The sequence below is a fragment of the Nannospalax galili genome, unplaced genomic scaffold, assembly GCF_000622305.1.
Source record: "Nannospalax galili isolate Female #2095 unplaced genomic scaffold, S.galili_v1.0 scaffold263, whole genome shotgun sequence".
Lineage (NCBI taxonomy): Eukaryota > Metazoa > Chordata > Mammalia > Rodentia > Spalacidae > Nannospalax > Nannospalax galili.
Genome location: NW_008350402.1, coordinates 2,165,405 through 2,182,566, shown reverse-complemented (window position 1 = coordinate 2,182,566; position 17,162 = coordinate 2,165,405). Strand labels below are relative to the sequence as shown.

At 42.5% G+C, this 17,162-nt stretch overlaps 1 protein-coding gene, 1 non-coding gene and 1 pseudogene across 8 annotated transcripts in view; 2 read left to right on the top strand and 1 right to left on the bottom strand.

The window, feature by feature from the left end:
* Positions 1 to 662, top strand: part of Melk (maternal embryonic leucine zipper kinase) — an 80,226-nt gene extending 79,564 nt beyond the window's left edge. For 6 of the 7 annotated variants that reach the window (XM_029570744.1, XM_029570749.1, XM_029570746.1 and 3 more), the window contains one exon: positions 383 to 662. In XM_029570744.1, coding sequence (XP_029426604.1) covers positions 383 to 560 — 178 coding nt within the window. In that variant the 3' untranslated portion in view covers positions 561 to 662. The remainder of the gene's footprint in view (positions 1 to 382) is intronic. The other variant, XM_029570743.1, reaches the window with a different exon arrangement.
* A 3,103-nt stretch (positions 663 to 3,765) lies between these two features.
* On the top strand, positions 3,766 to 4,213 carry LOC108491534 (annotated as a pseudogene).
* Positions 4,214 to 16,731: 12,518 nt separating this feature from the next.
* LOC115072827 lies at positions 16,732 to 16,838 on the bottom strand. Its single transcript, XR_003851839.1, has one exon. It is a non-coding gene; the product is annotated as a U6 spliceosomal RNA (small nuclear RNA).
* Positions 16,839 to 17,162: the final 324 nt, after the last annotated feature.

The following is a 17,162-nucleotide window of genomic DNA, read 5'->3' as shown; positions in this document are numbered from 1 at the left end:
CCTTTGTTGTGAGCATTGTGGAAATGATCTAATGTTCGTGGATTACACTGTAGAAAAGGCTGCATAAAAAATGCCAGACTTCTGGGCATGCATGACATGTACAGCTGTGAAAGGACTTTTCTCTGGAGCCAGGGAGAGTTCTGGTAAAGCCTTTTCTGTCTCCTTCTTAGGATCCTCACTCAGCTTCTAGGAAAGCAGCAGTCACGCTCCATCACTAACACATATTGAGGCAAGGCTGTTTGGAAACTGCACAGAGAATATACTGCTTAATGTGAAATAATGGCTCATCTTCCCACCAGCTCCTAGAAGCTTAGAAACCTCTTGTATTATCCAGAATATTCATGCGTTCCTACTAACTGGCATCTTACCCTGTTTTTCACAGTTACACATTGAAGTGTCAAACGCAGTCTGATTTTGGCAAAGTGACAATGCAGTTTGAACTAGAAGTGTGCCAGCTGCAGAGACCTGATGTGGTGGGCATCCGGAGGCAGCGGCTTAAGGGTGATGCCTGGGTTTACAAGAGATTAGTCGAAGATATCCTGTCTAGCTGCAAGATGTAATTGGTGGATGGTTTCCATCCTGCCTGGAAGAATGCGGGTATCATATGGCCTATGAGGATTGGTGTGATTGGTTTGATTTTTCAAGTCCATTGGAACTACAAACTCATTTCTAAAAAGCTGTCTTGAAGAAAAACATTTTGTATTTTTCAACAAAAAGGTCTATTCTGTGGTTGAGTCTAAGGCAAGCCCTTCTCTCACCTGTTGCTGTCTTTTTCAGTCATGTGGCTTTGTATGTTAGTAACTGCTGACTTTTCTAGATTCACTTCCAGAAGAGAATCTAAGCCCTTCCCTTGGCTCATTTTGATGTACAGCTTCTTTCTGAAATAAAACCATTTGTGGCTGTGTTGGGCTTCTCCATATTTGATTTCCCTCCAAATAAAACCTCAAGTGGCTTCCTGATTATTAAGTAGAGACTATTTGGAGTATGTTTTATCTGTTATCAAATATGCCTTGGGCAGAAAAACAGATACGAATTCATTTGCATAATTTTTTCTTGTCTCTGATTTAAGTAGGATTTATTGAGATCGTTAACTAAGTCACAGCTGTGGTTACCAGAGTTAAACAACACATTTAATATGTAGTATAAAAGAGTATTGACTTCAGTAAGTATGTCCAGTCAACAATGATAAGTATCCAAACTAAGAGCCCCCATGAAATGTTACTTTATGATAATCTCCCTAAGTCTGGACACTGGCCCCAAATTTGTATTTTTATTTTGTTTTATTGGTCTCTCAAGGCCAGAACTCAAGTTACATTTGTATGGATTTTACCAATTAAACTAGTTGGAGGAAAAATAGCACTGTTTCTGGTCAGTAGCAAGGGAGTGTTTTCGAATTCATTTATTCAATAAACATTTGCTAAGTGCTTACAAGCATTAGGTCCTAGAGCCGAAGCTGGTTCTGTATAGCAAGCCGGGTAGCTCAGTCTGGGCCATGTTTGTAGTGTTCACACCTGATCTGAAGGTAAGTTGATGTCTTGAAAAAAATAGTATTTAATCTTGAAGTATAGGAATTTACTAGAAGGAGAGAGAGAGAAGTGTGGTCTTAGCAGAATCCATGTAAAGGCATAGCACTTTCAGGGGGTCAGAGAGAAGTTTTGAAAAGGAAATGGTGCTAAGTGTGTGAGGTGGAAGTCGAAGGTGAAGTGAGGAGAGAAGAGACAAGAGTTGGATGTTTAGGCAGAAATAAACCATGAGAAACTTCAGTGCCCCTCTAGAGAAAGTGTTTTGGCAAAGGACAGCTGCCACACAATTTTACATGGCCTTGTAATGGTTTTATTGAGATAGAATTCACATACTGTAGGATCCACCCTTTGAAATGTCTACGTTTCAGAGGTTTTAAAAGCATTTTTGCGGGCTGGTAAGATGGCTCCACAGGAAAAGACTCTTGCTGCCAAGTTTAATGATCCGAGTTTGATACCTGGAACCCACTGTCCCACAAGTTTTCCTCCAACCTCCACACCATTCTGTCATGTCTTCCTCCCCTCCCCTACCCCTATGACAAAATAAGTGAATATAAAAATAATTATTAAAAAATAAGGAAGGTCAGGCATGGTGGTGCACGCCTTTAATCCATCCCAGCATTTGGGAGGCAGAGGCAGGCCTGGTTTAAAAAAGAATGGAAATGGGGCTGGAGAGATGGCTCAGCAGCTAAGAGCACTGATTGCTCTTGCAGAGGACCCAAGTTCAATTCCCAGCACCCACATGGTGGCTACAAACTGTCCTTAACTCCAGTCAGGGGAATCACCATTCTGTCATGTCTTCCTCCCCTCCCCTACCCCTATGACAAAATAAGTGAATATAAAAATAATTATTAAAAAATAAGGAAGGTCAGGCATGGTGGTGCACGCCTTTAATCCATCCCAGCATTTGGGAGGCAGAGGCAGGCCTGGTTTAAAAAAGAATGGAAATGGGGCTGGAGAGATGGCTCAGCAGCTAAGAGCACTGATTGCTCTTGCAGAGGACCCAAGTTCAATTCCCAGCACCCACATGGTGGCTACAAACTGTCCTTAACTCCAGTTCCAGGGGAATCCAAAGCCCTCTTCTGACCTCTGCAGCATTGCACAACACGGGTGCACTCACATACATGCAGGCAGTACACTCATACACAGAAAAATAATAAAATATTTTTAAAAAACGAAAACAAGGACTGGGAGATGGCTCAGTGGTTAAAGCGCTTGCCATGCAAGTGTGAGGATCAGGGTTTGGGTCCCCAGAATTCTTATAAATGCCTCGGAAGGTGGAGACAGAATCCTCAGAGCAAGCTGCATAAACTCTGGGTCTGACTGAGAGACCCTATCTCAGAGAACATGATGGAAGAGTGATCAGGAATGACTCCCAACATCAACCTCAGGTCCCTGCATGTATACGTGCACTCAAGTGCTCATGCACATGTGACCATGCATAGTCCTCACACACATGAAAATGGGAAGGGGGGGAGCATATTTGGTTATGCAGCAGTCACCACAATTTTGTAAGATTTTCATCCCAACAAACCCTATGGCGTTGGAAAGAGTCAGCCTTCATTCCCCTACCCCATAGCCCTAACGGGGACAAATTCACTTTCTATCTTTACAGATTAACTATTCTGCACAGTTCATAAAAACATGTTCTAGTTTCATTCTGTTGTTTTGACAAATACCATGACCAAAAGCAACTTGGGTGAGCAAAGGGTTTACTTGATTTACACTCCAGCTTGTAGGCCATCACTGAGGAAAGTCAGGGCAGAGCTCAAAGGCAGAGACTGGGAAAATGCTGCTTGCTGGCAGACCCATGCATAGCTAGCTTTTTCTTTAAGTTTTGTTTTAAATTATGTGTATGGTGGGGGGAAGAGTGTATGTGCATGTGAGTGTAGGTGTCTACAGAGGGCAGAAGAGGGCGTTGGATCCCTGGCAGTGGACTTAGAGGCAAATAAGAGCCACCCAACATAGGTGCTGGGATTTGAACTTGGGTCCATTGATAGACTAGTATGTTCTCTTAACCACTGAGCCATCTCTCCAGCCCCAGCTAGCTTGCTTATACAGCCTAGGACCACCTACTCAGGGAATGGTTTGGCCCACAGTAGGCTGAGCCTGCCTGCATCAGTTAATAAGACAATCCCCCATAGACATGCCTACAGGCTAATCTGATCTAGGAAATTCCTCAATCAAAAGTTTCAGATGATCTTTTCTTTCTGCTGGAGCAGCCATCTTCCAGTGATTTGCCAAAATGACAAAGGGAAAGAGGAGAGGCTCCTGCTACATGTTCTCTAGGCCTTTTAGAAAACATGGACTTATTCCTTTAGCCACATATATGTGAATCTACAAGAAGGGTGATATTGTAGGCATTAAGGGAATGGGTACTGTTCAAAAAGGAATGCCCATAAATGACAAAACTGGGAGAGTCTACAATGTCACTCAGCATACTGTTGGCATTGTTGTAAACAAGCAAGGGCAAGATTCTTGCCAAGAGAATTAATGTTCATATTGAGCATATTAAGCACTCTAAGAGCCGAGACAGCTTCCTGAAGTGGGTGAAGGAAAATGACAAGAAAAAAAAGGAAGCCAAAGAAAAAGTTTAAGCTTCAGCCTGCCCCACCTAGAGAAGCACACTTTGTGAGAACTAATGGAAAGGAGCCTGAGCTGTTGGAGCCGTTCCCTATGAGTTCATGGCTTAATGTACAAGAAGAAATAAAAGACCTAAACATGGTGTTTTCTTCTTCGTTGTGAGCCTGAGCCTTTAACAGCTGTGCCAGCTCTCCAGCCCAATAGTGTTTTCTTTAAAAAAAAAAAAAAAAAAAAAAGTTTCAGATGATTCTAGGCTATGTCAAGTTAACAAAAGCCGACTTGGACAAATTGGGCTAGAGCGAGGACTCAGTGGTAAGGAGCACTTGCTGGTCTACATCTACATAGTTCTAGGCCAACGAGCTACAAGGAGACCCTGTCTCAAAACAACAAAATGAAACATAAAAGAACTTTTTATTTTATTTCATGATTTGGTTTTTTGAGACGGTCTCACTATGCAGCCCTGGCTGGCCTCTGCCTTCTGAGTGCTGGGATTAAAGAGGTGTGCTACCACACTAAGCAAGAACTTTTTTTAATTTTCACTTTAGTTCTTCCAGTGGTGAATTCCTTTTTTGTCTGAAAACGTCTTTATTTTGCTTTCATTTGAAAAAAGTAATTTTTGTGATTTATGTGTGTGTTTTGCCTGCATGTGTATAAGTGCACTTGTGCATGCAGTGCCTGTGGAGGCCAGAAGAGGGCTTCAGGTCTCTGGAACTGGAGTTACAGATGGTTGTTAGTAGCCATATGGGCTCTGGGAACTGAATCTGGATCCTCTGCAAGAGTAGCCAGTCCTCTTAACTGTCAAACTATCTCCCCAGCCCTTTACTTTCATTTTTAACATTTTTCTCAGTGGTTTACAATTCTAAATAGGCATAGTTGTTTTCCTCTCTTTTCAGCATTAAAAAAATTTATTATTTTTATTTTATGTGTATGAGTGTATTGCCTGCATGTTATGTGAGCGCACCCATGTCATACAATGCCACAGAAGGTCAGAAGAGGGCTCCAGATTCCCCTGGAACTGGAGTTAAGGACAGTTTGTAGCCGCCATGTGGGTGCTGGGAATCGAACCCAACCCAGGTCCTCTGCAAGAGCAGTCAGTGCTCTTAACCACTGAGCCATCTCTCCAGCCCCTTCTCAGCATTTTAAAGATTTGATCCCATTGTCATCTGGCTTCCATAATTTCTTTTGGGAAATTAGCCATTAGTCTTCGTTTTGAAATTTTTTGGTTTTTTATTTTATGTCATATGAGTGTTTTGCCTGAATGGATATAAGTGCACCCATGTTATGCAATATCTGGAGATGCCAGAAGAGGGCATCAGATTCCCTGGAACTGGAGCTACAGATGGTTGCTTGCTGCCATGTGGATCCTGGAAACTGAACCCAGGTCCTCTGGAAGAGCAGCTAGTGCTCTTAACCACTGAACCAGCTCTCCGGCCCCTGGCCTTTGTTTTTGAAGGGAGCTGCTGCTCTCTACCTGCTTAAAATTTTTCTTGTCTTTTTTTTTTTTAATTTTCAGTAGGTTGATGTAGTTACATGTTCCCCTTCCCCCTTAGAATTTATACTGTTTGGGCTTTGTTGCAATTTCTATTTGTTATCTTTAATATTTTTCAGGTGTTACCCTTTAAAATGCTGCCTTTGTACCTCTCTCTGTCTCTGTCAGGATTAACTCCAGGCCCTTGTGCATGTTAGGCAAGTGACCTCCCTGAGCTGTAGCCCCAGACCTCCCTCTCTCCTTCTGGGACTCAGTTACATGTAAGTTAAATCTTTCATGTGTCTTACAGTTTTCATATTCTTTTGTGTTTTCTGCTCATTTTTCTCTGGATAATTCAGTTTGTTTAGTGACATGTCTTCCTGTTCATTAATTTTGTCTTCTCTTCTGTCTAATCCACAGCTACACATACCTGTCAGTTCCTATATGTAGTAATTATACTTTTAACCTTTAAAGTTTTCATTTCTTTTTCAAAAATGGTTTTATTGAACATAAATATCAGAGATATTTTAAAGTCTTTGTTTAATAATTCCAAAACCAGAATCACTTGTGGGTTGATTTTATTTCTATTTTCCACTTATACAAGTTTGTTTTTTTGGGGGGGCGGCTGGAGAGATGGCTTAGTGGTTAAGAGCACTGGCTGCTCTTGCAGAGGACCCAGGTTCGATTCCCAGCACCCACATGCTGGCTAACAATCTTCTGTAACTCCAGTTCTGGGGGAATCCAATGACCTCTTTTGACTTCTGAGGACATTGCATGACATGGGTAAACTAACACACATGCAGGCAATACACTGATACACATAAAATTTTTTTTGAAAAATTTAAGTTTGTTTTTTCTTCTGGTGGTGTGGAGTGAATGCTAGGCAAGCACTCTGCTATGAGGCTATGGCCTTAGCCTGCATGTTTTGCACATCCTTTTCCAAGTGTGGGAGACTGAACCCAGGGCCACACATGCTAGAGAGGTCCACTGACCTACATCAGCTTTCTTTTTACTTTTTTATTTTGAGAGAGTCTCGTTAAGTTGTTCAGGCTTGTCTTAAACTTACTTTATAGCTCAAGCAGGCCTAGACCTTGTGATCCTCTTGCTTAGGATCCCAGCCCAGCCTCCTAACTGGGATTGTAAGCCTGCACCACCAGGTCTGGTTATTTTCCCCTCTTTAAAAATTGTATCTTGTCATGTCTAGTAATTAAATTTTTTTCTTTTAGTTTTTTTTTTCAAAGTCTTGTGTAGCCCAGGCTGGCCTTGAGCTTGCTGAAGATGACCTTGAACTCCTGATCCTTCTGTCAAGTGCTAGATTACAGACTTGTGCTACCACACCTGATTTTACCTTTTATTTTTCTTAGTAATTATTTATTGAATGTTAGATACTGCACATTAAAGGTTGTTGGAACCCTAGAAGATACGTCCCTGAGGGAGTGTGAAGAGCAATCACTTCAGTCCTACGAGGCTGACCTGAGGCTTTCAGAAAACCAGAGCTGTTGACTAAGTGTCCAGTGTACTCAAAAGGGCCCAGTATGGATCTTCAAATCTAAGTTTTTCCTTCTCAATCCCATAAAATGTAGGACCTGCTTTGGAGTAGTTTCTGGTTTGTTTTTCAAGTTTACACAGCTTCAGTATCTGTAAATCCCTTACATTTTTATTTTGTATTGGGGATTTAATCTACAGGCAAGGGCACTACCTCTGAATCATATCACCAGACCCCTTTAAAATTTTTTAATCTTGAGTCTCTATGTAGTCTAGATCATTCTTCATGGTGAAAAACTGAACACTTTTCCCTTAAGGTCAAGTACAGTGCAAGGATATTTGCTCTTGTCACTTCTAAATTGTGCTCGAATATCTAGCTAGGGTGATTAGCTACAAAGAGAAAAGATATCAAGATTGGAAGCAAAGTAACAAAAACGACTTGTAGATGCTTTGACTTTGTATGTAGAAAACAAGAAGGTATATACATACAAACATACAACACTACAGAATTAATACGTTCAGCAGAGTTGAAGGATACAAAAGTTAATATCTAAAGACAATTTAGTTTCTATACATGAGCAAGAGCAATCTGAAAATGAAATTAGGGAAACGATGACTCACTTAAATAGAAGAAATTATTAAGGAAAAGCCATGTAGGGATGGAGATGGCTCAGTGGTTAAGAGCACTGTCTGCTCTTGCAGAGTTCCTAGGTTCAGTTAACAGCACCCACATAACAGCTAACAGGTGGTTACCTGTAACTCCAGTTCCAGGGGATCTGGTATCCTCTGCAGGTCTTGCACACATGGATGAATTTACATAAATGTAGGCTAAACATTCATGTGCATAAAATAAGTAAATAATTTAAAAGAAAATAAAAAGCAATGCAAGATTTATACACTGAAAACTATAAAAAAGAATACCTCATGTTCATTTATTGGAGAACTTAATGTTTTTAAGGAGATGGCAGGACTCCCTAAACTGTTCTATACTTTCGGCACATTCCTTATCATAATCCCAAGGTTTTTTCTTTTCAGAAATTGACAAGCTGACTCTAAAATTCATATGAAAATGCAAAGGACTCAGACTAGCCAAAACAGTCTTGGAAAAGAGCAAAGCTGGAGGAGTCACACTTCTTTCAAAACTTATTCCAGGGCTGGAGAGACAGCTCAGCAGTTAAGAGCACTGATTCTTTTCCAGAGGACCCAAGTTCAGTTCCCAGCACCCATGTCAGGTGGCTCACAACCACCTATAACTCCAGCTCCTTGGGGATCCCTTGCCTCTGGCCACTCCAGCACCTGCACTCATGTGCTCATACCTATACACAGACATACACATACACACATAATTAAAAATAAAATGTTAACAATTTACATCAAAGCAATAGAAATGAAGACAGGGCAGTGGTGACATAAGGATGTAAATGTGGATCAGTGGAACAGAGTCCAAAAAGGAACACATTTATTATTGTATTAGTTCTCTAATTCTGCCATCACAGATTTAATAGCTAACCCTCCCCCCTCTAATTAGCTTACAGCTCTGTAGGTCAGGGATCTACCACAGGTCTACCACAAGTCCACCACAGGCTCAAAGGAAGGCATCAGCAGAGCTACATTCTTTTCTGTAGGCTCTGGATAGAATACATTTCCTTGTTTTTCCTCCTAGAAGCTTCTGACATTCCTTGGCTCATGGCTCCCTTCAGATACAAAGTTAACACTGGCAAGTCACTTTCTGTTCCTATTTTGTGGACTTCTTCCATAATCACATTTCCCGAAGAGTCTGGAAAGACTACCTTCCAATGATTCCAGTTACTTGACATTCCAAAAGAGATGGGACTATAGACATTCCAAAGGTTTGTGACTGCTAGTTGTGCTGGTGGTGCTGAATAGGGGGAATGGAGGGAATTTCAGGAGGTAAACGGAAATTTAGGTATGTGGAATCTGCTCACTACTGCAAGGTGGTCACTTGCATTTGTCAAAACCTATAGAACTTTACATCACAAAGAGATCTGAATGTTTGTGAAAAAGTCATTTTCAAGGTTGGGAGAACCCAGGGAAGAATCTATGCTGATGAGAGACTCCACCTGTGGATGAGGCTATGAAGCAACCTCACTGACAGAGGCAGGAAAAGTGCTCCAGAGCCACGTGACATGAGGGTCTGTAAGACGAAAGGCAAGAGAAGCTGTGGCCTGCACACTCGTACGCAAGACTGTTGCCCATGGAAGTCTAGGCTAATGATTGTGGCTTATATATCCTGGAACTGAATAAGTAAATGGATGGCAGATGGTGAAAGCCAGCTTTCCCAAAGCTAGAGTGGGACACACTGATAAGCCAGAATGAGTCACCCATAATGGGTTAGGATAGGAGAGTTCAAGAGGAGCACATGAATAGCTTAACATAGAGACAAATGGCTCCATGTAGAAATATTTATTTTATTGAGACAGGGTCTCTTATAACCAGGCTGGCCTTGAACTCTCAGTAGCCAAGGCTAGCCTTGAACTCCTGATTCTCTTGCCTCCACCTCCCAAGTGCTGGTATTACAAGCTTGTGTTATCCTGCTTAATTCAGTAAATATTTACTGAGGCTGGAGAGATGGCTCAGCAGTTAAGGGCACTGGCTGATCTTGCAGAGGACCTGGGTTCGATTCCCAGCACCCACATAGCAGCTAACAACCATCCATAACTCCAGTTCCAGGGGAATTCCATGCCCTCTTCTGACCTCTTTGGGCATTGCACCACACAGATGTACTTAACATGCATTCAGGCACTCATACACATAAAATAAAAATAATAATTTTTTTAAAAGAAATATTTATTTAAAAGAAATGTTCTAGTATATATGTGTGTATTTGTTTATCTGGTCAGAGGACCTAAAAGCAATAGTAACTAGTGAACTAGTGACCAGATCTTGGTATGTATATATTTATTTATTTTATTTTATTTTATTTTATTTTTTGGATAGAGCATCATATAGCCCAGGATGGTCTTCAACTCACTGTGTAGCCAAGGATGACTGAACTCTGGTTCTTCCTGCCTTCACCTCCTGAGTGCTAGAAGTACAGGCATATGCCACTACACTCAGCTCGTCTGTCTTGATTTCTAACAGAATTCTCCAGTAAAAGGAAATCAGGCTTCCTGGGAGAAATGACCGATTCAAGATGACAGGAGTACACGAGATGGGTCTAGAAGAGCTTGTAATACCAGAAAGTAAGAAATAATAAAAGCAACAATAACAATGGGGCCACCTTGACAGGAGCGTATGGTAAGTGGAAGAGAACTTGTGATTGTTGTAGATTTTTAAATTTTAAAATGCTTGAAAAGGCAGATAAATAGGCAAAGCTCTGCTATGTCCTAACAGGGTAAGTTTGAGCAGTTTAGTGTCTTAAAGCTTCAGATCCTCAGCTTTAAAATGGAAAAAACAGTGGCTTCTTTCAAGGGTGGCTGTAAGCAATTTATTCGGGAAACTCACAACACTGGGTTTGCCCACTGTAAGAGTTGGAAAATCAATATCCTCTTAATGGCAGAAGGATCTTTCCAAAACTCAAATTTGCCTGTGCTTCTACCCCTAATCCTCAACCTCTCCACCAGCAAACTTAACTGTCCTCACTCCACAGTGACTGGTCAGTTGACCCTGTACCCCCTTTAGAACATTCATTCTTTGAGGGGTGGGTAAGACAAGTTATCACTGTAGTCAGGCTGGCCTGGAATTTGCTATGTAGCCCAGGTTGGCCTCTATCTCCTGGCACTCTTCCTATCTCAGCTTCCCAAGTACTGGGATTATAGGTGTGAGCCACCACTCCTAGCTGAATATTTGTCCTTGACCCACTTCTTTGTTTATTCAGTCAACATTTATTGAATTTGAATTTTTTACTTGGTATAAGACAGGATATAGGCAAGAATACTGTCCTGCTTAGATGCATGCCTAAGTGCTTAGTGCCTTGCTGAGTAAAACATAGACAACACCAGGGTCTATACACATTCACACATGGGGGTGTGAGTGTCTTGGTTCTACACAGTGCTCACTCTAAGCTAGTGTTTTAAAAGGCATTTGTTTCTCAAAGCATAGGAAGAGAAGGACTTGGGGTATGGCTTTTCCATCCTACTTTGAGGCACCATGAAGAATTCTCTAAGACCAGTTGTGGTATTTTGAAGACTGACCTTGACTCTGTGCATGTCAAGAAAGACCACTGGATTTGGGGACTCTGATGTTTGGATTCCAAACCTGCTTCTGCTGTGTGACCTTGGATAAACAGCTGCCTCTTTCCAGGTGTTTCTATAATCAGGACGCACATGCATGCAATCACATACATCCATGTGTTAGGATCCCTGCCAGCTGACACCACAGATGATATCCAGGGTGCTGTGTAATTTGGAATGATGGAACACAGTTTCAGCCCAGATTGATAAGCAGCTCCAGTAGGGCAGCTTGAAACCCCTCACATGGTACACACTCAAAATACAGTGCTCCTCCTGGGAACACGAGGGCCAGGAGGCCACGGGTGTACTAAAATCCAGAAGCAGGGTATTTGAATATTTTAGTGTCAAGAGAAAAAAATAAGAAAAAGAAGAATAAGGTCTTTGGAAAGGTAGCTGTTGTCAGAGTTTAATAGTCTAAGTTTAATTTTATATCTTAAGTTCTGCTTAATGAGAAATTCAGTTTTGTTTGGGGCTAGCTGTTAGAACTAGGAAGCAATGATTCACAGGATTTTAGAGTCAAAGGGGCCCTTGAGGTGAAGGTCTGCTTCCTCATTCTCAGCCTCTCATGTCCCTGCCATGTCCTTAGCTGAGTCGATTTTTTTTTTTAAGAGAGGGAGATGGAAAGAAATCAGAGGGGATAAGTCCAGGGTGACGAGATCCACCCATCCATCACGGCTCCTGACCACCAACAGTTGGAGTCTTTCTCTTTACTCTGTGAGGTTTTTTTTTTTAATTAACCTTTTTTCATTTTTCCTACTTTAGATTTTCACATTATAGTCCTTTGTTCATCCTCGTCTTCCCTCTAGATAATGAAGATGGATATAATCTGAACTTAAACTTGCTTGCCCTGGGTCATTGCCAGTGCTTAATAAAGTGTATTAGTATTTGTAGTAATGATAATAACCCACAGATAATGATGTCACTAAAGACCAACGGGTCCCCTTGCATGAGACACCCCCACTTCCAGTCACCTAGCCTTGCCGGATATAACGGAGACCTTGACTGCTTCAGATAGTCAGTGTCCCCTTTAAATTACAAAGGTTTCATAGAGACAAGCATTCTTCACTTAAGGCTTTTCCAGACTGTCTGATGTGCTGGGCTCTGGATAACCTTGCTACTGTGTCGCCATATGTCATACTGCCTCTCGGAAAATTGTTCCCTGCTGTTTGCAAAAATGAACTACTTAAAGGAAAACTAAAAGAAATTTCCTTTGTTCACTTCGGTATCGGAAATGGCTATACTCAAGTAAGCAGTTTGGGGCTGTGGAGGAGACTGTGTGGTATGAGGAATGGTGGGAGGAAAGGAGGTGACCCAGCTTGACAGAAATGTGACTGTGGAATAGATGTGTCGGGCATCTTAAAAATCTGTGGCAGTATGGAAGAGGGGTTTGACCTCTTCTAAGAAGGCCCAGCGCATAGATGTAAAAAGTCAGGTTTGACTCCGTGTGGGTTGAACTTTATCCTTGTCTGGGAGGGAAAGATGCTTGACCTGGAACTGACAAATTCCCCGTCTCTGGGCATTCAGGCAGAAGTGGGTCCTTTGGGACTCTTGATAGAGGGTTAGAAGGACCCAGTGATGTTTAGACCAAGTCACTTGATGTTTCTTCTGAACCTCAAGAGGTGATAATTATGGTTCTTGACATGAGATTTTAGGGTTGATAAGTGGGAGCCTCGGGGATTTCTCTTTAACATCTTTTAAAAGTTACAATACAAAATAATGGGCTTAAGCTGAGCGCGGTGCCACATACCCATAATTCCAACGTTTAGGAGGCTGAGGCAGGAGGATTGCTGTGAGTTTGAGGACAGATTGAGCTACATAATGAGTACCAGGACAGCCAGACCCTATATGTATGTATGTATTTATGCATGTGTGCATGTGTATGTATAAGTGTGTGGCTACATGCATGCATGGAGGTCAGAGGACAACCTGTTGGAGTCAGTTCTCTCCCTCTATCATGTGAGCTCCAGGGATTGAACTCAACTCCAATTGCCAGGCTTGGCAGCAAGAGCCTTCCCCTGCTGAGTCACCTCCTGGTTCCCTAGACTCTGGGTTTTTTTTTGTTTGTTTGTTTGATTGGTTTTTTTTTGAGACAGGGTCTCTCTATGTAGCCCAGGCTGGCCTTGAACTCACAGAGCTCTGCTTGCCTCTGTCTCTGGAGTGCTGGGATTAAAGGTGTGCATCACCAAACTCAGTTAGACTCTGTCTTTAAAAGAAAAGTAAAATGACTGGTGAGATGGCTCAGTGGGTGAAGCACTTGCCATGTAAGTATAAGGACTAGAATTTGAATCCCAGCACCCACATAAAGGCTGGGTAAGCATGGTGGTGTGCCTGCAACCCAGCACTGGGAGGCAGAGATGGGATCCCCAGAGCAACCTGGCTAGCTACACTAGCCAAGTCAGCAGGCTCTGAGTTCAAGACAGAGACCTTGCCCAGATAGATGATAGGTAGATACATAGATAGCTAGATAGCTAGATGATAGATAGATAGATAGATAGATAGATGATAGATAGATAGATAGATAGATAGATAGATAGATAGATAGATAGATAGATGACAGACATATGTGGAGAGCATTTGAGGAAAACAACATCAATCTTTGGCTTCTACACATAACGTGCACAACCTTTGGCTTCCACACACATGTGAACATGAATATACATATACACATACACCACATACACAAGCAAATAAATAAAATCCATCCTCGACTGCATATTGAGGTTGAGTTGTTTTTAAAAAGTCAGGCATTGTGGCATGCTTAGAATCCTAGCACCTAGAAGGCTGAGGCAGGAAGATGGTGAGTTCAGGGACAGGCTGGGAATCTGCTCAAAAATAAAATAAGGTGTTAAAGAGATGGCGTAGTGGGTAAGAGCACACACTGGTCTTGCAAAGGACCTGATGTCGGGTGGCTCACAACTACCTTAATTCCACCTCCAGGAATCCAAAGCCTGCTTCTGGCCTGTGTGGGCACCTATACAAATGTGGTATACACTCACAGACACACATAAAAATAAAAATAAAATTTTTAATAAAAAAACAATGAAATATAATAAAACAAAGTTTCCATTATGGCACTTGGTACATATTTATCATTGAAACTTGCTCCTATTCACCCCTCTAATACTTTTCTCCCTGAGTGATTTCTTGATTTAAAGAAAATGTTCAAATTTAGGACTTGACTCCAGGAAGACAAACTGGGCCCCTTCCAAAGACCAAGTGTCCGTCACCAGCCCTCCAGGTTACATGACACATGACAGGTCCAAGCTCTAAGAAAACAAAGACTGGACTGTGGTTCTAAAGAAATCCATGGAGCTGAAGAGCAAGAGGAGTAGAAACAACTATCAAAGGTGGGAAGAAGGTGAGTCTGGAGAGATGGTTTATGCAGTAAAGCGCTTGTCACGCAGGCGTGAGGACCCGAGTTCAGATCTCCTGCACCCAGTAAAAGCCAGGTGCAGTGGTCTATCTTTAACACCAGAGCTGGGGAAGGTGGAAGCAAGTTCCCGAGCTTGCTGGCCAGTCAGCCAGCCTAGCCCTGTGAACGCCAGGTTAAGTGAGCGATCCTGCTCAAAAAAAAAGTGGAGAGTGACTGAGAAAGACACGTGACATTGATCTGTGGCGCGTGCATGTGTGACACACACACTCTCACTCCTTTGAAGGAGGGATGGTCCGCAATACTGAATGCTGCAGAGCGGGTGCAGAGGCTCTGTCCAGGAGGAGGCAAGAGAAGCTCCCAGGCAGGAGGAGCAGCAGGAGCATGACCCCAGGAAGAAAGACCAGCAGCTGGTGGAGGCAAGGAGTTCAGAGCGTGCTCATGACACGGCTGGGTGAGCAAATAGGTGGAGCCTGGCTGGACCTGTAGACGCTGAAAGCAGAAGGGAAAACAGGTGAAGCAGCATATGGAGACTCACATCATAATCCCAGGTCGTGGGAGGCTGAGGCAGGCGAATTGCCTCGTTTGAGACCAACTTGGACTATATAGCAAGAATCTTGTCTCCAAGTAAACAAACAAATAAAAGTAAAACAAGATGATGAAAAGGAGAAATTGCTTTATGGCGAAAAGGCAGAAAATATGTTGGTATCTAGGACAAGGGGAACTGCCGTGTGGTGTTTATAGTTTGCTGCTTGCTTTTCCTTCCACGATGCAATCCTGTCCCATAAACAGCAGTTTTTGACTGTAATCTGTTTTTCAGAGGCATGAACAGACTACACAGATGAGACTGGCTGAAAGGGAAGGGCAGACATCTTTTTTTATTTTTAATTTTTTAAACTTTATTATTTTTATTTTATGTGTATGAGTATATTGCCTGCATGTAGGTAAGGGCACCTGTATCATGCAATGCCCGTGGAGGACAGAAGCGGTCGTCGGATCCCCTGGAACTGGAGTTATGGACAATTGTTAGCTGTCATGTGGGTGCTGAGATTCAAACCCAGGTCTTCTGCAAGAACAACCAGAACAACTGAGCCATCTCTCCAGCCCCAATAAATGACTTACTTTATTCCTAGCTCCTTTTTATTATATTAAAATATTTTATTATTTTTATTTTATGTGTATGAACGTATTGCCTGAATGTGTGTAAGTGCACCCGTGTCATGCATTGCCCGCAGAGGTCAGAAGAAGGCATCAGATCCCTGGAACTGGAGTTATGAAACGTTGTTAGCTGCCATGTGGATTCTGGGAATTGAACCTGGGTTCTCTGCAAGAGTACTCAGTGCTCTTAACTACTAAGCCATCTCTCTAAGCCCCCTCCTATCTCCTTTTTAAAAGTCTTACTACATTTCTTTGTTTTGTGGGTATGTGTGGTATATGTAGGTGCACATGTATGCAGGTTTACATGCATGTGTGTGTGTGTGTGTGTGTGTGTGTGTGTGTGCGCAGGTACAGCGTTCCAAGGTTGATGTCTGTGCCTTCCTTGATCACTTTCTACCTTACTTATTGAAGCAGGTCTCTTTTTCTAATTTACTTTTTATTTTGATGTGTATGGGTGTTTTGCCTGAATGTGTGTTTGCGTGCCATCTGCATGTAAACCTGCAGAGGCCAGAAGAGGGTGTTAGATCTCCTGAAACTGGAGTTACAGACAGTTGCTGGCTGCCATGTAGGTGCTGGGAACCAAACACAGGTCCTCTGCAAGAGCAGCCAGGGATCTAGTGATCTTAACCACTGAGCCATCTCTCCAGCCCTAAAGCAGGTCTCTTGCTGAGCCCAGAGCTCACCAATCCTGACTAGCTGGCCAACTTGCCCTGGGGATCCCCTGTCTCTGCCTCCCCAGTGCTGAGATTACAGGCAGCTGCCATGCTGGCCCAGTTTTTTATGTGGGGTCTGGGAATCTGAACTCAGATCCTCATGCTTGAGCAGCAAGTGCTTTATCCACTGAGTCATCTTCCCAGACCTCCAACAATATTCTAGGGAGTTAAGTTGACTCCTTCAAGGACTAAGTCACAGGCATTCTACCAATTTTCTCTTGGAGCTATCTTTATCTTTTTTTAAAATATGAAATGCTTCATGAACGATTGTGTCATCCTTGTGCAGAGACTGTGCTAATCTTCCCTGTATCATTCCAATTTTAGTATATGTGCTGCCTCAGCCGGCATATCTTTATTTCTTAACTCTGTCTTGCAGGATTAAAAACTACATCTGATCTCATAGTATTGCGGGTTTTTTTTTTTTCAAACTTTGAAACAGGGTTTCATGTAGCCATGGGTGGCCTCTACTCACTGTGTAGCCCAGGATGACCTTGAACTTCTGATCCTCCTGCTTTTCACCTCCAGAGTGCTGGCATTACAGGTGTGTGCCACCACACTCAGTTTCTGTGGTGCTGAGGACTGAACCCAGGGCTTTGTGCACACCAGGGAAGCACTCAAATGAGCTGCATCCCCAGCCCCAGTTTTGTTTTGAAGCTAAGCACGGGATGCCAT